The 23,189-nt window shown below is 48.8% G+C and overlaps 1 protein-coding gene across 3 annotated transcripts in view; it reads right to left on the bottom strand.

Annotated features, from left to right (window-relative positions):
• Nucleotides 1-1,262: 1,262 nt before the first annotated feature.
• Nucleotides 1,263-23,189, bottom strand: part of LOC135056126 (UDP-glucuronosyltransferase 3A1-like) — a 198,429-nt gene continuing 176,502 nt past the window's right edge. For all 3 annotated transcript variants that reach the window (XM_063960917.1, XM_063960936.1, XM_063960926.1), the window contains exon 7: nt 1,263-1,686. In XM_063960917.1, coding sequence (XP_063816987.1) covers nt 1,410-1,686 — 277 coding nt within the window. In that variant the 3' untranslated portion in view covers nt 1,263-1,409. The remainder of the gene's footprint in view (nt 1,687-23,189) is intronic.

Consider the following 23,189-nt stretch of genomic DNA (forward strand, 5'->3'; position numbering starts at 1 on the left):
GGCCGTTCCTGGGGGTAACTGGGAGGTGGCTATTGAGACGCACAAAGATGGTCAGTCTTATGGTCCTGCTTAAAAAATGTTGCAGGTGTGTCGCTGAAGCGGCCGCGTATACAGACGCTCACTCTCTCACACTGGAGGCCACACTCAGATGGAAAATCTGCTCCTGCCATATTGCTGGTGCACGTTTCGATGATGTCGTACCAAGCGGTATTAAGCCTACTTTGAGCAAAACAGTCCTTGTACAGTCAGGATGTACACCGGGGGGGGGGGGGACTGACACCAGCATTAGCATAAAATCTCAAATACGAGTGTCACAAAAGCTGCTAAATCGGTTACAGCGGCGGGTGACTCTCAGTCAGGCCCTAATTGTTGCAAATCCATTGACAAATATGCAGCCTAAAAGTTACAGTGGACTTGGCAAAGGTATAGCAGGTGCACTAATAATAATAAAAAAAAAAAATGACAATACCATTTGCTAGTTTCTTATGTTATTTTTGTGCTATGCAGCCACTGTCGATGCAATAGAACCACAATAATACATCACAGCCAGATGTAAATCACTGGCACGAACTAGCGGCACTGTATACAATCTACAGTTATAATACGGAGCATAGGATGAGGTAGAGGAGGATATTGGGGCACAGAGGAGGGAAAAGAGCGACACACACACTGAATGGTAACAGTCACATTGCTGCACCTGCTCGTCTGGGCACACCCCCTGGCAGATACCCGCGCTAAGTGACGGAGAAGAGACAAATATGGAGGGAAGAGTATAAACGTGTCACTCTCTCTCCCATGTGTGCTTTAGTACATCGTCTTCCTATAATGGAGCATGAAGATTAATGTCTGCAATTCCCAGTACAGGCTCTAAGGCAGAGGTTCTCAAACTCGGTCCTCAGGACCCCACACAGTGCATGTTTTGCAGGTCTCCTCACAGAATCACAAGTGCAATAATTAGCTCAACCTGTGGACCTTTTAAAATGTGTCAGTGAGTAATTAATACACCTGTGCACCTGCTGGGTTACCTGCAAAACATGCACTGTGTGGGGTCCTGAGGACCGAGTTTGAGAACCTCTGCTCTAAGGGGTACATTTACTAAGCAGTGATAAGAGTGGAGAAGTGAGCCAGTGGAGAAGTTGCCCATGGCAACCAATCAGCACTGAAGTAACATCTATAATTTGCATACTATAAAATGATACAGAGCTGCTGATTGGTTGATGGGGCAACTTCTCCACTGGCTCACTTCTCCGCTCTTATCACTGCTTAGTAAATGTACCCCTTAGTGATGTTACTCAATGACACTTGCACCAGTTTATTATCATTCACAGTCGTCTTGCAGAAACGGCACATCTGTGTCAGCAGCGTAGCCCCCTCCATGTGACCTTGGTGCTGACACAGTGTGCATAGCGCTAATGTTGTTTGTGTTTCCCAGGAGAGAGCAGTTTCCTGATGAGAACCCTGAATAATGTCACAATGAGGTAGAGCGTCACAGTGAGACAGACGCTGATGAATAAAATGACATCCAGCAGATACTGCTGATACCAGGGCTGCTGATAAGAATAGGGACGAAGATGGCCGCCTCCTCCTGACTGGATGATGTGCTCCACCCACCGTAATAACTGCTGGTCTGGAGGGAATGGGAGAGATTTCCTGATGGCGCTCAGCTTCATTGCTGATTCTTTATAGCTGTGGAGACAGAGAGAGAACGAGAGTTACTAAAATCGCTAATCCAGAACCCTAACACCTGACATCAGTGCACTTGTGTCATTTAATTAGGATTATAATGTGGAGGCATATTATGCTTATTTATGTCATCTTTTAATTTGTAAAATACATATTGGGAGTCACTCAGGGCCTCAACAAGGGGTGCACAAGCGGTGCTGTTGACCGGCGCAAAAGTCCTAGATCTAGGGGGTGCATCCCTGTTAGCACCTGTATTTAGCTTACATGTTGCTTAGAATTGCAGCCCGGTGCTCAACTTCTTGATTCCAGCCCATGTATGCAACCTTACATATAGCGCATAGATGTGTGTTGTGTGGCTGCAAGGCATGTACAAGCCTGTTGGGAGATCTCTGGGGCCGCGGCATCAGGGGTGCATGGTTAAGTATGTGGGTCTTTATATGTGCACTGCTGAAGAAGGTGTGAACATGCCATCATTAGCGGCTTGGGTGCTACGCCCTGGCATGTTTGGGATTCCTCTCATCTTCCCAGGGCACATACAAAGATGTGCATGAAGAAAAAATAAGATTTTACTCACCGGTAAATCTATTTCTCGTAGTCCGTAGTGGATGCTGGGACTCCGTAAGGACCATGGGGAATATCGGCTCCGCAGGAGACTGGGCACAACTAAAGAAAGCTTTAGGACTACCTGGTGTGCACTGGCTCCTCCCTCTATGACCCTCCTCCAGACATCAGTTAGGATACTGTGCCCGGAAGAGCTGACACAATAAGGAAAGGATTTGGAATCCCGGGTAAGACTCATACCAGCCACACCAATCACACCGTACAACTCGTGATATTATACCCAGTTAACACTATGAAATACAACTGAGCCTCTCAACAGATGGCTCTCAACAATAACCCTTTAGTTAATACAATAACTATATACAAGTATTGCAAACAATCCGCACTTGGGATGGGCGCCCAGCATCCACTACGGACTACGAGAAATAGATTTACCGGTGAGTAAAATCTTATTTTCTCTAATGTCCTAAGTGGATGCTGGGACTCCGTAAGGACCATGGGGATCATACCAAAGCTCCCAAACGGGCGGGAGAGTGCGGATGACTCTGCAGCACCGAATGAGCGATCTCTAGGTCCTCCTCAGCCAGGGTGTCAAACTTGTAAAATCTTGCAAATGTGTTTGACCCCGACCAAGTAGCTGCTCGGCAAAGTTGCAAAGCCGAGACCCCTCGGGCAGCCGCCCAAGAAGAGCCTACCTCCCTCGTGGAATGGGCTTTCACTGATTTAGGATGCGGCAGTCCAGCCGCAGAATGTGCAAGCTGAATCGTGCTACAGATCCAGCGAGCAATAGTCTGCATAGTCATACATTTTCAGGGCCCTGACTACGTCCAGCAACTTGGAATCCTCCAAGTCCCTAGTAGCCGCAGGCACCACAATAGGTTGGTTCAAATGAAAAGCTGATACCACCTTAGGCAGGAATTGGGAAGGAGTCCTCAATTCCGCCCTATCCATATGGAAAATCAGATAAGGGCTTTTACATGACAAAGCCGCCAATTCTGACACACGCCTGGCCGAGGCCAAGGCCAACAGCATGACCACTTTCCACGTGAGATACTTTAGCTCCACGGTTTTAAGTGGCTCAAACCAATGCGACTTTAGGAAATCCAACACCACGTTGAGATCCCAAGGTGCCACTGGAGGCACAAAAGGGGGCTGAATATGCAGCACTCCTTTAACAAAAGTCTGAACTTCAGGCAGTGAAGCCAGTTCTCTTTGGAAGAAAATCGACAGAGCCGACATCTGGACCTTAATGGAACCCAATTTGAGGCCCATAGTCACCCCCCCTGACTGTAGGAAGTGCAGGAATCGACCCAGCTGAAATTACTCCGCTGGGGCCTTTCTGGCCTCACACCACGCAACATATTTTCGCCATATGCGGTGATAATGTTTTGCGGTTACATCCTTCCTGGCTTTGATCAGCGGATCAGCGTAGGAATGACTTCCTCCGGAATGCCCTTTTCCTTTAGGATCCGGTGTTCAACCGCCATGCCGTCAAACGCAACCGCAGTAAGTCTTGGAACAGACAGGGACCCTGCTGCAGTAGGTCTTGTCTGAGCGGTAGATGCCATGGGTCCTCTGAGACCATCTCTTGAAGTTCTGGGTACCAAGCTCTTCTTGGCCAATCCGGAACAATGAGTATAGTTCTTACTCTTCTCCTTCTTATTATCCTCAGCACCTTGGGTATGAGAGGAAGAGGAGGGAACACAAACCGACTGGTACACCCACGGTGTCACTACAGCGTCCACCGCTATCGCCTAAGGGTCCCTTGACCTGGCGCAATAGTTTTCTAGCTTTTTGTTGAGGAGGGACGCCATCATGTCCACCTGTGGCCTTTCCCACCGGTTTGTAATTAGCCGGAAGACTTCTGGATGAAGTCCCCACTCTCCCGGGTGGAGGTCGTGCCTGCTGAGGAAGTCTGCTTCCCAGTTGTCCAATCCCGGAATGAACACTGCTGACAGTGCTAACACGTGATTTTCCGCCCATCGGAGAATCCTTGTGGCTTCTGCCATCGCCACCCTGCTTCTCGTGCCGCCCTGTCGGTTTACATGGGCGACCGCCGTGATGTTGTCTGACTGGATCAGCTCCAGCTGGCTTTGAAGCAGGGGCCTTGCCTGACTGAGGGCATTGTAAATGGCCCTTAGTTCCAGAATATTTATGTGTATGGACATCTCCTGGCTTGACCATAGTCCTTGGAAATGTCTTCCCTGTGTGACTGCCCCCCAGCCTCGAAGGCTGGCATCCGTGGTCACCAGGACCCAGTCCTGTATGCCGAATCTGCGGCCCTCCAGAAGATGAGCACTCTGCAGCCACCACAGTAGAGACACCCTGGTCCTTGCAGACAGGGTTATCATCCAATTCATCTGAAGATGCGATCCGGACCACTTGTCCAACGGATCCCACTGAAAGATCCTTGCATGGAACCTTCCGAATGGAATTGCTTCGTAAGAAGCTACCATTTTTCCCAGGACTCGCGTGCGACACCTGTTTTGGTTTTAGGAGGTCTCTGACTAGCGATGACAACTCCTTGGCCTTCTCCTCCGGGAGAAACACCTTTTTCTGTTCTGTGTCCAGAACCATCCCCAGGAACAATAGACGCGTTGCAGGAACCAGCTGCGACTTTGGAATATTCAGGATCCAGCCGTGCTGTTGTAGCACTTCCTGAGCTAGTGCTACCCCGATCAACAACTGTTCCCTGGACCTCGCCTTTATAAGGAGATTGTCCAAGTACGGGATAATTATAACTCCCTTCTTTCGAAGGAGTATCATCATTTCGGCCATTACCTTGGTAAATACCCTCGGTGCCGTGGACAGACCAAACGGCAACGTCTGGAATTGGTAATGACATTCCTGTACTCAAAATCTAAGGTACTCCTGGTGAGGAGGGTAAACGGGGACATGCAGGTAAGCATCCTTGATGTCCAGTGATACCATGTAATCCCCTTCCTCCAGGCTTGAAATAACCGCCCTGAGCGATTCCATCTTGAACTTGCATCTTTTTATATACGTGTTCAAGGATTTCAAATTTAAAATGGGTCTCACCGAACCGTCCGGTTTCGGTACCACAAACATTGTGGAATAGTAACCCCGTCCTTGTTGAAGGAGGGGTACCTTGACTATCACCTGCTGCGAATACAGCTTGTGAATTGCCTCCAGCACTGCCTCCCCGTCGGCAAGGCAGATTTGAGGAAACGGCGAGGGGGAGACGTCTCGAATTCTAGCTTGTATCCCTGAGATACCACTTGTAGAATCCAGGGATCCACCCGTGAGCAAGCCTACTGATCGCTGAAGTACTTGAGACGGGCCCCCACCGCCCCAGCGTCATGCTGTGGACTTAGAGGAAGCGGGGGAGGATTTTTGTTCCTGGGAACTGTCTGTATTTTGCAGCTTTTTCCCTCTACCTCTGCCTCTGCGCAGAAAGGACGCGCCTCTAACCCGCTTTCCTTTCTGGGGCCGAAAGGACTGTACTTGATAATACGGTGCTTTCTTTGGCTGTGAGGGAACATGGGGTAAAAACGCTGAATTCCCAGCTGTCGCTGTGGAAACTAGGTCAGAGAGACCATCCCCAAACAACTCCTCACCCTTGTAAGGCAAAACTTCCATGTGCCTTTTAGAATCTGCATCTCCTGTCCACTGCCGAGTCCATAAACCCCTCCTGGCAGAAATGGACATTGCATTTATTCTAGATGCCAGCCGGCAAATATCCCTCTGTGCATCTCTCATGTATAAGACAGCGTCTTTTATATGCTCTATGGTTAGCAATATGGTGTCCCTGTCTAAGGTATCAATATTATCTGACAGGGAATCTGACCACGCAGCTGCAGCACTGCACATCCATGCTGAAGCAATGGCTGGTCTCAATATAATGCCTGAGTGTGTATAAACAGACTTCAGGATAGCCTCCTGCTTCCTATCAGCAGGTTCCTTGAGGGCGGCCGTGTCCGGAGACGGCAGTGCCACCTTCTTTGAAAGCCGTGTGAGCGCTTTATCCACTCTAGGGGATGTCTTCCAGCGTAACCTGTCCTCTGGCGGGAAAGGGTACGCCATTAGTAACTTTTTAGAAATTACCAGTTTCTTATCGGGGGAAGCCCACGCTTCTTCACATACTTCATTTAATTCATCAGATGGGGGAAAAAACCACTGGTAGTTTTTTCTCCCCAAACATTATACCCTTTTTTGTGGTACCTGGGGTAATATCAGAAATGTGCAAGACATTTTTCATTGCCGCAATCATATAACGGGTGGCTCTATTGGAATGTACAGTAGTCTCATCGTCGTCGACACTGGAGTCAGTATCCGTGTCGACATCTGTGTCTGCCATCTGAGGTAGCGGGCGTTTTTGAGCCCCTGATGGCTTTTGAGATGCCTGGGCAGGCACGAGCTGAGAAGCCGGCTGTCCCACATCTGTTATGTCGTCAAACCTTTTATGTAAGGAGTCGACACTATCACGTAATTCTTTCCACATTACCATCCATTCAGGTGTCGGCCCCGCAGGGGGTGACATCACATTTATCGGCACCTGCTCCGCCTCCACATAAGCCTCCTCATCAAACATGTCGACACAGCCGTACCGACACACCGCACACACACAGGGAATGCTCTGACTGACAGGACCCCACAAAAGCCCTTTGGGGAGACAGAGAGAGAGTATGCCAGCACACACCAGAGCGCTATATAACACAGGGATTAACACTATAACTTAGTGATTTTTCCCAATAGCTGCTTATATATGTAATACTGCGCCTAAATTTAGTGCCCCCCCCCCCCTCTCTTTTTTACCCTGTGTAGTCTGGAAAATGGCGCCAGTGTGCTGAGGGAGATAGCCCCGCCCCTTTTCCGGCGGACTTCTCTCGCTTTTTTATGTATATCTGGCAGGGGTATTTTTCACATATATAGTCTCTATGACTATATTATGTGTTTTTTGTGCCAGCAAGGTATACTATATTGCTGCTCAGGGCGCCCTTCCCCCAGCGCCCTGCACCCAGCAGTGACCGGAGTGTTAGGTGTGCATGAGGAGCAATGGCGCACAGCTGCAGTGCTGTGCGCTACCTTGATGAAGACCGAAGTCTTCTACCGCCGCTTTCCAGGAATGTCTTCTTGCTTCTGGCTCTGTAAGGGGGACGGCGGCGCGGCTCCGGGACCGGACGACCGAGGCTGGGCCTGTGTTCGATCCCTCTGGAGCTAATGGTGTCCAGTAGCCTAAGAAGCCCAAGCTAGCTGCAAGCAGGTAGGTTCGCTTCTTCTCCCCTTAGTCCCTCGTAGCAGTGAGTCTGTTGCCAGCAGATCTCACTGAAAATAAAAAACCTAAAATATACTTTATTTCTAAGAGCTCAGGAGAGTCCCTAGTGTGCATCCAGCTCAGCCGGGCACAAAATTCTAACTGAGGTCTGGAGGAGGGTCATAGAGGGAGGAGCCAGTGCACACCAGGTAGTCCTAAAGCTTTCTTTAGTTGTGCCCAGTCTCCTGCGGAGCCGCTATTCCCCATGGTCCTTACGGAGTCCCAGCATCCACTTAGGACGTTAGAGAAATAAAGGATGCAGCTGGAAGGAGTCTTTCCTGATTCATTAGATCCTTTCTGGGCTACGCTTTGGTCCTTGTACTCAGAGGAGTGGCAGCCTAGCACTGCTAACACTGCCTGGTCACTGTTGTGACCCTGACAAGACTACTCAACTATTTATACTAGATTTGGTGCATCTTACACTTTTAACAAGAGGCAGGATGGGTAAGGGCTGCACATCTGACACTTCTGGCAAATACCTGAAGGACCAATGGCCCAATCTAGACTGAGCAGCTCTGCCTCCTGGAACTCTGCTCAGCCGGCAAGCTGGGACAGGCCATGTCACCAGGCCACACCAATGTGATGTATGACCACTGCCCTTTTCCAGTGCATGCGCCATAACAAAGAATGTCAGGGACAATTCTTGCCCCAAGTCCATCCCTGAGGGCAAATGTAGACTGAGTATGTTAAGGGTGTTACTGCAAATGAAGTAGACCTGGACCCAGAAGCAGGAGCCCATGTCAGGTGCTGGATCTCTTGCCTGAGCAGGAGAGCTGGTGCATCAAGATGAAATAATGATGGTGTCCCAGCAGTGCCCCCTATCTGTCCAGTGATGTCTGGGGAAAGATGGTGCTGGCACTGGAAATAACAAAGACTGACACATTGCCAGTCTTTGCTATCCTCTGTGTATGTGCCCTATTTCTGAAGATGTCACTGGAAAGGTGCCGCCAGCAACAGGTATGGGGTGGGTCCACTGCACATTGGGAGGGTGAGGTAGCTGTATACAGCGCCACCCATGTGTTAAAATGCTACTGAAGAAGCTGAAAGTAAATGTCCTTTTTTGTGCATACAAATAGTTTAAAGGTGAGAAGATAGCTTTGTTCTAAAAACTGACGTTCTGGACACTAATGCTTGGAGCACTGCATGAGGCCCAGAGTTGATATCCCCCTTCGCAGGAGAATTAGTACATTTCAGTTAATTTTCGGTAATTTCTCAAAACTTGGACACCTCACCATGGGGAGAATTCTGGATAAAGTAATTAGTCCCAACTCCCTCCACTTTTAGGAGCCTTGCTGCCCAGTACTAGAGTGCACAGACACTGTCTCCTCACTGGCAGACCCTCCCCCTCACGCTGCAGGGGTACCTGCTTCCATCACAGTGACCTGCTGTGTGGGACTGTGGGTGTAACATTGAGGAAGATCTGATCGGCAGCCAGGTGAGTGGGGCTGGAGGGAGAAATGTGCGTAACTAAGGGAAACTAATGTTAAGAACAAGGGGTTAGTTCAGATGACTGGGATTGATAGTTTGCTAGGGTCAAGGGGTTAATGGGATTATTTTGATTAAATAGGTCAGTGGTTCTCAAACTCGGTCCTCAGGACCCCACACAGTGCATGTTTTGCATAGAGATGAGCGGGTTCGGTTTCTCTGAAACCGAACCCGCACGAACTTCATGTTTTTTTTCACGGGTCCGAGCAGACTCGGATCCTCCCGCCTTGCTCGGTTAACCCGAGCGCGCCCGAACGTCATCATGACGCTGTCGGATTCTCGCGAGACTCGGATTCTATATAAGGAGCCGCGCGTCGCCGCCATTTTCACACGTGCATTGAGATTGATAGGGAGAGGACGTGGCTGGCGTCCTCTCCATTAGAAATTAGATTAGAAGAGAGAGAGAGATTGTGCAGAGTCAGACAGAGTTTACCACAGTGACCAGTGCAGTTGTTGTTAGTTAACTTTTATTTATTTTAATATATCCGTTCTCTGCTATATCCGTTCTCTGCCTGAAAAAAAACGATACACAGCAGCAGCCAGTCACACAGTGTGACTCAGTCTGTGTGCACTCAGCTCAGCCCAGTGTGCTGCACATCAATGTATAAAAGGCAAAGCTTATAATAATTGTGGGGGAGACTGGGGAGCACTGCAGGTTGTTATAGCAGGAGCCCCCAGGAGTACATAATATTATATTAATTTAAAATTAAACAGTGCACACTTTTGCTGCAGGAGTGCCACTGCCAGTGTGACTAGTGGTGACCAGTGCCTGACCACCAGTATAGTAGTATATTGTTGTATGTATTGTATACTATCTCTTTATCAACCAGTCTATATTAGCAGCAGACACAGTACAGTGCGGTAGTTCACGGCTGTGGCTACCTCTGTGTCGGCAGTCGGAACTCGGCAGGCAGTCCGTCCATCCATAATTGTATTACAATATATACCACCTAACCGTGGTATTTTTTTTTCTTTCTTTATACCGTCGTCATAGTGTCATACTAGTTGTTACGAGTATACTACTATCTCTTTATCAACCAGTGTACAGTGCGGTAGTTCACGGCTGTGGCTACCTCTGTGTCGGCAGTCGGCAGGCAGTCCGTCCATCCATAATTGTATTATTATTATAATATATACCACCTAACCGTGGTTTTTTTTTCATTCTTTATACCGTCATAGTGTCATACTAGTTGTTACGAGTATACTACTATCTCTTTATCAACCAGTGTACAGTGCGGTAGTTCACGGCTGTGGCTACCTCTGTGTCGGCAGTCGGCAGGCAGTCCGTCCATCCATAATTGTATTATTATTATAATATATACCACCTAACCGTGGTTTTTTTTTCATTCTTTATACCGTCGTCATAGTGTCATACTAGTTGTTACGAGTATACTACTATCTCTTTATCAACCAGTGTACAGTGCGGTAGTTCACGGCTGTGGCTACCTCTGTGTCGGCAGTCGGCAGGCAGTCCGTCCATCCATAATTGTATTATTATTATAATATATACCACCTAACCGTGTTTTTTTTTTCATTCTTTATACCGTCGTCATAGTGTCATACTAGTTGTTACGAGTATACTACTATCTCTTTATCAACCAGTGTACAGTGCGGTAGTTCACGGCTGTGGCTACCTCTGTGTCGGCAGTCGGCAGGCAGTCCGTCCATCCATAATTGTATTATTATTATAATATATACCACCTAACCGTGGTTTTTTTTTCATTCTTTATACCGTCGTCATAGTGTCATACTAGTTGTTACGAGTATACTACTATCTCTTTATCAACCAGTGTACAGTGCGGTAGTTCACGGCTGTGGCTACCTCTGTGTCGGCAGTCGGCAGGCAGTCCGTCCATCCATAATTGTATTATTATTATAATATATACCACCTAACCGTGGTTTTTTTTTTCATTCTTTATACCGTCGTCATAGTGTCATACTAGTTGTTACGAGTATACTACTATCTCTTTATCAACCAGTGTACAGTGCGGTAGTTCACGGCTGTGGCTACCTCTGTGTCGGCAGTCGGCAGGCAGTCCGTCCATCCATAATTGTATTATTATTATTATAATATATACCACCTAACCGTGGTTTTTTTTTCATTCTTTATACCGTCGTCATAGTGTCATACTAGTTGTTACGAGTATACTACTATCTCTTTATCAACCAGTGTACAGTGCGGTAGTTCACGGCTGTGGCTACCTCTGTGTCGGCAGTCGGCAGGCAGTCCGTCCATCCATAATTGTATTATTATTATAATATATACCACCTAACCGTGGTTTTTTTTTCATTCTTTATACCGTCGTCATAGTGTCATACTAGTTGTTACGAGTATACTACTATCTCTTTATCAACCAGTGTACAGTGCGGTAGTTCACGGCTGTGGCTACCTCTGTGTCGGCAGTCGGCAGGCAGTCCGTCCATCCATAATTGTATTATTATTATAATATATACCACCTAACCGTGGTTTTTTTTTCATTCTTTATACCGTCGTCATAGTGTCATACTAGTTGTTACGAGTATACTACTATCTCTTTATCAACCAGTGTACAGTGCGGTAGTTCACGGCTGTGGCTACCTCTGTGTCGGCAGTCGGCAGGTATCCAATACTAGTATCCAATCCATCCATCTCCATTGTTTACCTGAGGTGCCTTTTAGTTCTGCCTATAAAATATGGAGAACAAAAAAGTTGAGGTTCCAAAATTAGGGAAAGATCAAGATCCACTTCCACCTCGTGCTGAAGCTGCTGCCACTAGTCATGGCCGAGACGATGAAATGCCAGCAACGTCGTCTGCCAAGGCCGATGCCCAATGTCATAGTACAGAGCATGTCAAATCCAAAACACCAAATATCAGAAAAAAAAGGACTCCAAAACCTAAAATAAAATTGTCGGAGGAGAAGCGTAAACTTGCCAATATGCCATTTACCACACGGAGTGGCAAGGAACGGCTGAGGCCCTGGCCTATGTTCATGGCTAGTGGTTCAGCTTCACATGAGGATGGAAGCACTCAGCCTCTCGCTAGAAAACTGAAAAGACTCAAGCTGGCAAAAGCACCGCAAAGAACTGTGCGTTCTTCGAAATCCCAAATCCACAAGGAGAGTCCAATTGTGTCGGTTGCGATGCCTGACCTTCCCAACACTGGAGGTGAAGAGCATGCGCCTTCCACCATTTGCACGCCCCCTGCAAGTGCTGGAAGGAGCACCCGCAGTCCAGTTCCTGATAGTCAGATTGAAGATGTCAGTGTTGAAGTACACCAGGATGAGGAGGATATGGGTGTTGCTGGCGCTGGGGAGGAAATTGACCAGGAGGATTCTGATGGTGAGGTGGTTTGTTTAAGTCAGGCACCCGGGGAGACACCTGTTGTCCGTGGGAGGAATATAGCCGTTGACATGCCAGGTGAAAATACCAAAAAAATCAGCTCTTCGGTGTGGAGGTATTTCACCAGAAATGCGGACAACAGGTGTCAAGCCGTGTGTTCCCTTTGTCAAGCTGTAATAAGTAGGGGTAAGGACGTTAACCACCTCGGAACATCCTCCCTTATACGTCACCTGCAGCGCATTCATAATAAGTCAGTGACAAGTTCAAAAACTTTGGGTGACAGCGGAAGCAGTCCACTGACCAGTAAATCCCTTCCTCTTGTAACCAAGCTCACGCAAACCACCCCACCAACTCCCTCAGTGTCAATTTCCTCCTTCCCCAGGAATGCCAATAGTCCTGCAGGCCATGTCACTGGCAAGTCTGACGAGTCCTCTCCTGCCTGGGATTCCTCCGATGCATCCTTGCGTGTAACGCCTACTGCTGCTGGCGCTGCTGTTGTTGCCGCTGGGAGTCGATGGTCATCCCAGAGGGGAAGTCGTAAGCCCACTTGTACTACTTCCAGTAAGCAATTGACTGTTCAACAGTCCTTTGCGAGGAAGATGAAATATCACAGCAGTCATCCTACTGCAAAGCGGATAACTGAGGCCTTGGCATCCTGGGTGGTGAGAAACGTGGTTCCGGTATCCATCATTACTGCAGAGCCAACTAGAGACTTGTTGGAGGTACTGTGTCCCCGGTACCAAATACCATCTAGGTTCCATTTCTCTAGGCAGGCGATACCGAAAATGTACACAGACCTCAGAAAAAGAGTCACCAGTGTCCTAAAAAATGCAGCTGTACCCAATGTCCACTTAACCACGGACATGTGGACAAGTGGAGCAGGGCAGGGTCAGGACTATATGACTGTGACAGCCCACTGGGTAGATGTATGGACTCCCGCCGCAAGAACAGCAGCGGCGGCACCAGTAGCAGCATCTCGCAAACGCCAACTCTTTCCTAGGCAGGCTACGCTTTGTATCACCGCTTTCCAGAATACGCACACAGCTGAAAACCTCTTACGGCAACTGAGGAAGATCATCGCGGAATGGCTTACCCCAATTGGACTCTCCTGTGGATTTGTGGCATCGGACAACGCCAGCAATATTGTGTGTGCATTAAATCTGGGCCAATTCCAGCACGTCCCATGTTTTGCACATACCTTGAATTTGGTGGTGCAGAATTTTTTAAAAAACGACAGGGGCGTGCAAGAGATGCTGTCGGTGGCCAGAAGAATTGCGGGACACTTTCGGCGTACAGGCACCACGTACAGAAAACTGGAGCACCACCAAAAACTACTGAACCTGCCCTGCCATCATCTGAAGCAAGAAGTGGTAACGAGGTGGAATTCAACCCTCTATATGCTTCAGAGGTTGGAGGAGCAGCAAAAGGCCATTCAAGCCTATACAATTGAGCACGATATAGTAGGTGGAATGCACCTGTCTCAAGTGCAGTGGAGAATGATTTCAACGTTGTGCAAGGTTCTGATGCCCTTTGAACTTGCCACACGTGAAGTCAGTTCAGACACTGCCAGCCTGAGTCAGGTCATTCCCCTCATCAGGCTTTTGCAGAAGAAGCTGGAGGCATTGAAGAAGGAGCTAACACGGAGCGATTCCGCTAGGCATGTGGGACTTGTGGATGCAGCCCTTAATTCGCTTAACAAGGATTCACGGGTGGTCAATCTGTTGAAATCAGAGCACTACATTTTGGCCACCGTGCTCGATCCTAGATTTAAAGCCTACCTTGGATCTCTCTTTCCGGCAGACACAGGTCTGCTTGGGTTGAAAGACCTGTTGGTGACAAAATTGTCAAGTCAAGCGGAACGCGACCTGTCAACATCTCCTCCTTCACATTCTCCCGCAACTGGGGGTGCGAGGAAAAGGCTCAGAATTCCGAGCCCACCCGCTGGCGGTGATGCAGGGCAGTCTGGAGCGACTGCTGATGCTGACATCTGGTCCGGACTGAAGGACCTGACAACGATTACGGACATGTCGTCTACTGTCACTGCATATGATTCTCTCAACATTGATAGAATGGTGGAGGATTATATGAGTGACCGCATCCAAGTAGGCACGTCACACAGTCCGTACTTATACTGGCAGGAAAAAGAGGCAATTTGGAGGCCCTTGCACAAACTGGCTTTATTCTACCTAAGTTGCCCTCCCACAAGTGTGTACTCCGAAAGAGTGTTTAGTGCCGCCGCTCACCTTGTCAGCAATCGGCGTACGAGGTTACATCCAGAAAATGTGGAGAAGATGATGTTCATTAAAATGAATTATAATCAATTCCTCCGCGGAGACATTGACCAGCAGCAATTGCCTCCACAAAGTACACAGGGAGCTGAGATGGTGGATTCCAGTGGGGACGAATTTGATAATCTGTGAGGAGGGGGATGTACACGGTGATATATCGGAGGGTGAAGATGAGGTGGACATCTTGCCTCTGTAGAGCCAGTTTGTGCAAGGAGAGATTAATTGCTTCTTTTTTGGGGGGGGTCCAAACCAACCAGTCATATCAGTCACAGTCGTGTGGCAGACCCTGTCACTGAAATGATGGGTTGGTTAAAGTGTGCATGTCCTGTTTTGTTTATACAACATAAGGGTGGGTGGGAGGGCCCAAGGATAATTCCATCTTGCACCTCTTTTTTCTTTTCTTTTTCTTTGCATCATGTGCTGATTGGGGAGGGTTTTTTGGAAGGGACATCCTGCGTGACACTGCAGTGCCACTCCTAGATGGGCCCGGTGTTTGTGTCGGCCACTAGGGTCGCTAATCTTACTCACACAGCTACCTCATTGCGCCTCTTTTTTTCTTTGCGTCATGTGCTGTTTGGGGAGGGTTTTTTGGAAGGGACATCCTGCGTGACACTGCAGTGCCACTCCTAGATGTGCCCGGTGTTTGTGTCGGCCACTAGGGTCGCTAATCTTACTCACACAGTCAGCTACCTCATTGCGCCTCTTTTTTTCTTTGCGTCATGTGCTGTTTGGGGAGGGTTTTTTGGAAGGGCCATCCTGCGTGACACTGCAGTGCCACTCCTAGATGGGCCCGGTGTTTGTGTCGGCCACTAGGGTCGCTTATCTTTCTCACACAGTCAGCTACCTCATTGCGCCTCTTTTTTTCTTTGCGTCATGTGCTGTTTGGGGAGGGTTTTTTGGAAGGGACATCCTGCGTGACACTGCAGTGCCACTCCTAGATGGGCCCGGTGTTTGTGTCGGCCACTAGGGTCGCTTATCTTACTCACACAGCGACCTCGGTGCAAATTTTAGGACTAAAAATAATATTGTGAGGTGTGATGTGTTCAGAATAGGCTGAAAATGAGTGTAAATTATGTTTTTTGAGGTTAATAATACTTTGGGATCAAAATTACCCCCAAATTCTATGATTTAAGCTGTTTTTTAGGGTTTTTTGAAAAAAACACCCGAATCCAAAACACACCCGAATCCGACAAAAATAATTCGGTGAGGTTTTGCCAAAACGCGTTCGAACCCAAAACACGGCCGCGGAACCGAACCCAAAACCAAAACACAAAACCCGAAAAATTTCAGGCGCTCATCTTTTGCAGGTAACCCAGCAGGTGCACAGGTGTATTAATTACTCACTGACATATTTAAAAAGGTCCACAGGTGGAGCTAATTATGTCACTTGTGATTCTGTGAGGAGACCTGCAAAACATGCACTGTGTGGGGTCCTGAGGACCGAGTTTGAGAACCTGTGAAATAGGTGATTGTGGTTTTAAAGAACATTAATGGAATGAACTGTTGGAGAGTTTGATTAATAATGGTGATCAGAGTTAATGGATTATGAGATATTTGAGGAGGGTTTAATTGATGAAGAGGTGATGATACTTGTAATGGTAACGAAAATGTTCTTTCTGCTGCGGGGTACAATGGGCTCCACAAGGAATAACATCAGGTGTAGAGTAGGATCTTGATCCGAGGCACCAACAGGCTTAAAGCTTTGACTGTTCCCAAGATGCACAGCGCCGCCTCCTCTATAACCCCGCCTTAGTGCACAGAAGCTCATTTTGCAAGTTGGTGCCTTGCAGTAAGCAGGAAATCAACAGGGGGGCTGCCTTTTGCAGCACATTTATAGCTTAATTTAAAGAAAGAAGATAAGAATACTTTCAGGACTTCAAGGGCTGCAGCGTTTAATGTCAGATAGACATACTTTGCTGCAGCTCCATCACCCCCAGCGGCGCTGTATACTCTCACGCCCTAGTTGGCGGGTAACTACAGCGGAGGCTCCGGTGTTCTTCTGGTTTGTCACACATCCGCCGCTGTCCTCCAGGATCGCGTGGCCGCAGGTACATGGGGAGGTAAGGGGTGCTTTGGCCGCTGTTTACCGTGATCCAGCGCGGCCGTGGGAGGTGGGCCGCGCGCGCGCTGGTGTGGACACTGTTACTGGGCAGCCGCTCCACTAGCCACCAGGGACATTGGGCGCAGGTGGGAGTTTTTCCCTCTGTTAAAACCCCGTTTTTCATAGCCCGCAGCGCCCCGGTGGGGAAGCCAGCAGGGGAAGAAGGCCAAAACCTGTAGCCCCTCCCCCAGCCCCAGGGCGCCATTTCTGTGAATGTTCCCGCCCTGGAGCTGCATATCTCTCTTTTACTCCCTGTCAGCAGCCATCACAACGGAGCTGAGCTGTTCCTGGGACTGTTGGGGCAAATCCTCCTCTGTAAAGCCGCCTGATCGCCAGCGCTCTTAAGTACTTAACACTTAAGTATTCTACCTGTCACAGGGACAGTGTTAGTTAAGAAAGAGTGCATACATTCAGGGCTGTGTGGTACAAACGCCCTGTGATATACATCCAGTATCTACTGTGCTTTGTTATATCTATTGTTGACACATATAGCTTTACTTAGTATTACTTTGTATGGGTGGTCTTCGGAATGCCGAATGTCGGGATCCCAGCGCACAGTATACCGGCTCCGGAATCCCGACACCCGGCATACCGACACATTCTCCCTTGTGGGGGTCCACGACCCCCATGGAGGGAAAATAAATAGCATGGCGCGCATAGCACGCCACCGTGCCCGCAAGGGGCTCATTTGCGCTCGCCACACTGTCGGTATGCCGGCGGTCGGGCTCCCGGCGCCGGTATGCTGGTCGCCGGGAGCCCGGCCGCCGGCATACCATACTACACCCCTTTGTATTGCTAGTCCAGTGCAGTTTTATGGTGCATAATTTCTGCATGGTACACTTGTGACTATATATGTGTGTGTGCGCATGTAGCTGCTGTGTGGCTGCCATATCGGGTATTCCACTCACCGTGCTATTCCTATAGTCCATAACCTGTGGGGGCTAAGTGTATCAGGTTTTCTGTATAATATAGGAATTTTTTTCACATGATATACTTGCTGTGTATTTTTACTTGTGATTTATAGTCACCATGTATATCTCTTGGATTCACGGTTTGTGCCGACACAGTCACACTTCACTGGGAGTCCTTGCTAGGTATATCGCTGCTAAGAATTGTACCAGGTTGCCCAATATTGTGCTCTTTATTATGTCAGCTACACGAGGAAACAGAGCTTGGGCTTCTCCCACATTGCGTGGTGGTGATGCCACAGACGTGTTAGAGGAAAATTTGGCAGCAGAGAGTTCAGGTTCAGGGGGTTCCTTACCAACCAGTGGGTCCGAAGCACCAGGGGGCAACAAATGACCCACCTTGGGCTACCTTTTCCACGCTGTTAAACACGCTTGTATCTAAATTGGCGCCCCCTGTGGGACCACCTGTGCCAATGCAGCAGTTTATGGTCCCTGCTATTAATCCGCCATGGGCAGATCAAATCTCCACTCAGTTACAGCATTTGAACCGGTCACTGACTAAATCTAAGTGTCACTCTCGCCCGCCTAAGACATCTTCTAAACGGGCCATTACCTCCTCCCAATCCACTGCTGTCCCAGACACATCCTCTGAGGAGGATGGTGCATATACTGATGCCACAGACACTGACTCAGATGTTTCTGATGGGGAAGGGAAGTCATTGGTGGATGTCCCTGATTTGATTGAGGCAATTAGGCTCATTCTTCAGGTGTCTGATGATCCTGAACCTGAGGCTGTCTCTAAAAAGCCAGATAGATTTAAACGTTATAAGGTGGTTAAAAAAGTTTTACCTCATTCTCAACACCTGGCTGACATACGTCAGGAATCCTGTGAAAATATGGGGACAAAATACACACAAAGTAAGAGGCTGTTGGCTCGCTATCCTCTCTCTGCGGAGCTGTGTAAAAATTGTGAAACTCCTCCGCCTGTAGATTCTCATGTGGCACGCATGGTAGTTTCCTCTGCTCTGCCAGTAACTACCGTCACCTCTCTGAAGGAACCAACGGATACACGTGTGGAGGGATGTTTGAAAGCGATTTACACCCTAACGGGTGCTGTGTGTAGGCCAACTATTGCAGCAACATGGGCTGCTGAAGCTGTTGAGGCGTGGACTCAGGAGCTAGAGACAAAGCTGTCTTCTAATGCTTCTGAGCATGCTCAACAATGTCTCATATATTACCACGGCTTCTCTATACCTTAAGGAGGCGGCCTCCGATGCAGGGGTGCTGGCGGCCAAGGCTGCTACTAAGTCCGTCTTGGCCAGACGTATCCTTTGGTTGAGATCGTGGTCGGTGGATATGGATTCCAAGAAAACCCTGGAGGTGCTTCCTTTCAAGGGAGACATTCTCTTTGGAGAAGACCTCAATAAGATTGTGGCTGATCCGGCTACTGCTAAAACAGCTTGCCTACCTAGTACGGCTCCTTCCGCACAGAAGGCTAAAAGTACTTTCCCTCGGCCCTTTCGTCCTCCAGCTAAAGCAAAAGGTCAGGCGTACCCAAAGCAAGCTTGTGCTTTCAGACCTGCCAAGCCCAGACCGAAGCGAGTCTGGGCTGCCCATCAGCCTGCTTCCAAAACTGACAAGCCTGCCGCATGACGGGGCGGGCCTCCCTCTGGGGGATCCCAGAGTGGGGGGCCGTTTCTAGGTTTTGCCCAGGAATGGTTGAAGACCACTTCAGACACCTGGGTAAGGGAAGTCGTCACTCGAGGTTACGCCGTACCCTTCAAGAATCGTCCCCCTCATCGATTTTGCCTGACAGATGTGCCTCTGGACCCGTCAAAAGCAAACACTCTGCTCTCTGTGGTACAGGTGCCTCTGGCTCAGAGAGGCAAGGGGTACTATTCACCGCTGTTTCTAGTCCCAAAACCGAACGGGTCCTCCCATTCCCAATCTGAAGTCCTTGAACAAGTATGTTCGGGTCTCCAGGTTTCGTATGGAAACTCTGCGCTCTATTGTTCTGGCCTTGGAGCCTGGGGACTATATGGTCTCCCTGGATATACAGGATGCCTACCTGCATATTCCCAATGCAGTGTCTCATCAGCAGTACCTGAGGTTCGCGGTGGGCAGCCTTCATTACCAATTTCGGGCGTTACCCTTTGGTTTGACAACGGCTCCCCGAGTTTTCACCAAAGTAATGGCGGTCATGACGGCTTCACCTCGCCGTCAAGGGGTCAGGATACTATCGTACCTAGACGATTTGTTGATCCTGGCAAATTCCCCAGAAATTCTCCTGTGTCATCTAGATCTGACTGTCCAGGTCATGACAGCCCACAAGTGGCTTGTAAACTGGAAGAAATCATCCCTGGTTCCTGCTCGGAGCATGGTACACCTGGGAGCGCTATTGGACACTCACAACCAGCGGTTGTTTTTGTTTCAGGAGAAAGTCCTGAAACTTCAGGACAGGATTCGATGCTTCCTATCTCATCCGCAAGTGTTGATTCATTCAGCAATGCAAGAGCTAGGTCTCATGGTGTCTGTTTTCGACATGGTGGAGTATGCTCAATTCCATTCTCGCCCTCTGCAGAAGTTGATTCTGTCCAAGTGGGAAGGCCTGCCTCACCGGATCAGATCTCACATGATCTCCTTGTCTCCGGAGGTCCGCCTGTCACTGAGCTGGTGGCTTCAGGACCAATGACTGAGCAGGGGCCGTCCCTGGATATCCAAATGGGTCCTGCTGACAACGGACGCCAGTCTGAGAGGTTGGTGGACCGAGGAGGAGTCACTACTCCCGATAAACATTCTGGAATTGCGGTCAGTGTTCAATGCATTGACAATGGCCCAGCATCTGATACAGAACAGACCTGTTCAAGTACAATCGGACAACGCCACCACGGTGGCGTACATCAATCATCAAAGCGGCACTCAAAGCCGCATGGCAATGAGGGAAGTATCACGGATTCTTCAATGGGCAGACCGCCATCTGCCGGCCATATCAGCAGTGTTCATTCCGGGCGTTCTGAACTGGGAAGCGGACAATCTCAGGCGTCAGGACGTACACGCCGGAGAGTGGAGCCTCCATCCGGAGGTGTTTTAACTTCTCGTGGACACGTGGGGCCTTCCAAATGTGGATCTGATGGCGTCTCGACACAATCACAAGGTTCCGGTCTTCGGAGCAAGGACAAGGGATCCTCAAGCAGCGTTCGTGGACGCTCTGGCAATTCCATGGAACTTTTGGCTGCCGTATATGTTCCCTCCGGTGTCACTCTGCCCAGAGTAATACGGAAGTTCAAGCAAGAAGGAGGAAACCTACTTCTGGTCGCTCCTGCGTGGCCCAGACGGCACTCTGATCTACAGGGCCTCTCGCTGGATCGTCCCCTTCTACTTCCACAACGACCAGACCTCCTCATTCAGGACCCTTGTGCTTACTAGGACTTAGCCCGTCTAGCTTTGATGGCGTGGCTCTTGAAGCTTCCATACTGAGGGCCAAGGGTTTTTCTGAGGCGGTCGTTCAAACTATGTTGAAGGCCCGTAAGCTGGCTTCAGCTCGGATCTACCATAGGGTCTGGAATGCTTACTTTACTTGGTGTGCGTCTCACAATCATGACGTTTTCAAGTTTAGTACGGCTAAACTGTTGGCCTTCCTGCAACAGGGAGTAGATTTAGGCCTGCGTCTGGCCTCCCTCAAGGTTCACATCTCTGCCTTGTCGGTTTGGTTTCAGAGAAAGATTGCTGCCCTTCCTGATGTTCATACATTCACTCAGGGCGTGTTGCGGATTCAGCCTCCTTATGTACCACCTGTGGCCCCTTGGGATCTGTCGGTGGTTTTTGAGGCCTTGCAAGAGTCTCCGTTTGAGCCTCTTGCATCTGCTGACTTCAAGTGGCTTTCCCTTAAGGTGCTATTCTTGCTGGCTATTGCTTCAGCTAGAAGGGTCTCGAACTTGGGTGCCTTATCCTGTAAGACTCCCCATTTGATTTTTCACCGTGACCAGGCGGTTCTTAGAACACGGCCAGGTTATTTACCCAAGGTGGTCTCCCTTCCACCTTAATCAGGAGATTGTGGTTCCGGCCTTTAATTCTCCCTAGTTGTCTACCAAAGAGCGGTCTTTGGATGTAGTACGGGCTCTACGTATCTATGTGAAGAGAACTTCCTCCATTAGGAAATCTGATTCTCTTTTTGTACTGTTTGGTTTTCACAAACGTGGCTGGCCTGCTTCCAAGCAGACTCTGGCCAGATGGATTAGAATAGTGATTGCACATGCTTATGTACAGGCTGGTTCCTGCTACCATCAAAGCCCATTCTACTCGGTCGGACCTTCTTGGGCGGCCCACCGTGGTTCGACCCTTGAACAATTGTGCAAGGCGGCTACGTGGTCCTCTGGGAACACATTCATTAGGTACTATGCCTTCGATACTTCCGCCTCCCAGGATGCTTCCTTTGGACGCCGGGTTCTTGTGCCCGCTACAGTGCATCCCCTCCCATAAGGAACTGCTTTAGGACATCCCCGATGTTATTCCTTGTGGAGCCCAGTGTACCCCGCAGCAGAAAAGGAGATTTATGGTAAGAACTTACCGTTGTTAAATCTCTTTCTGCAAGGTACACTGGGCTCCACAAGGCGCCCACCCTGACACACTTGGCTTCTTTGGCTAGTGTGGCATAGCCGCTGACACCCTCTCCTGTGGTGAGTGCGTGGTGTAATTGGCTACGAGCGATTGTCGTCTCTGGTACCTGCTACTGCATTGGGCTGGTTAACGAAACTGAGCTCCAGTGCACGGAGGCGGGGTTATAGAGGAGGCGGCGCTATGCATCTTGGGAACAGTCAAAGCTTTGAGCCTGTTGGTGCCTTGGATCAAGATCCTACTCTGCACCCGATGTTATTCCTTTTGGAGCCCAGTGTACCTCGCAGAAAGAGATTTAACAACGGTAAGTTCTTACCATAAATCTCGTTATTATAGTAGTCAGTAGAATTTTCTCTTTATTGTATAATGGCCACTAAGCTGCTCTCTGTATTGTATCATGGTTGCTAGGATGCTCTATGTACTGGTTGACATTCACTAGGTTGCTATGATGCACTTTTTAATGTATGTTGTCACAAGTGTACTTTATTGTATTTCAGGGATTAAATGCTTGCTATTTGTATGGTGGTCACTGGGATGCAATTTGTATTGTATGGCGGTCACTGATGCTCTCAGCATTGGTGGCTTCCACTGATTGCTGTAATCAGACTGCAACAAAGGCTATTAAAGGTTACAGGTTGCAAAAGTACAAAACAAAAGTAAACATTGAGAGGGGGCAGGATGTGTTGCCCTACGCCAGTTGGAAACCATTACTCAGGCCCTACCTGTGCATTGCCACGTTAGATTGAACTACTGTAATTTGGGGCACATTTATCAAGCCTTGGAGAGTGATAAATAGCATGGTGATAAAGTGCCAGCCAATCAGCTCCTATCTGCCATGTCACAGGCTTTGTTTAAAAAATGACAGTTATGAGCTGATTGTTTGGTACTTTATCACTGTGCAATTTATCACTCTCCAAGGCATGATAAATCTGGGCCTTAGACTGTTGACAGTTTA

Source organism: Pseudophryne corroboree, chromosome 1, assembly GCF_028390025.1.
Source record: "Pseudophryne corroboree isolate aPseCor3 chromosome 1, aPseCor3.hap2, whole genome shotgun sequence".
In the NCBI taxonomy this organism is placed as follows: Eukaryota; Metazoa; Chordata; class Amphibia; order Anura; family Myobatrachidae; genus Pseudophryne; species Pseudophryne corroboree.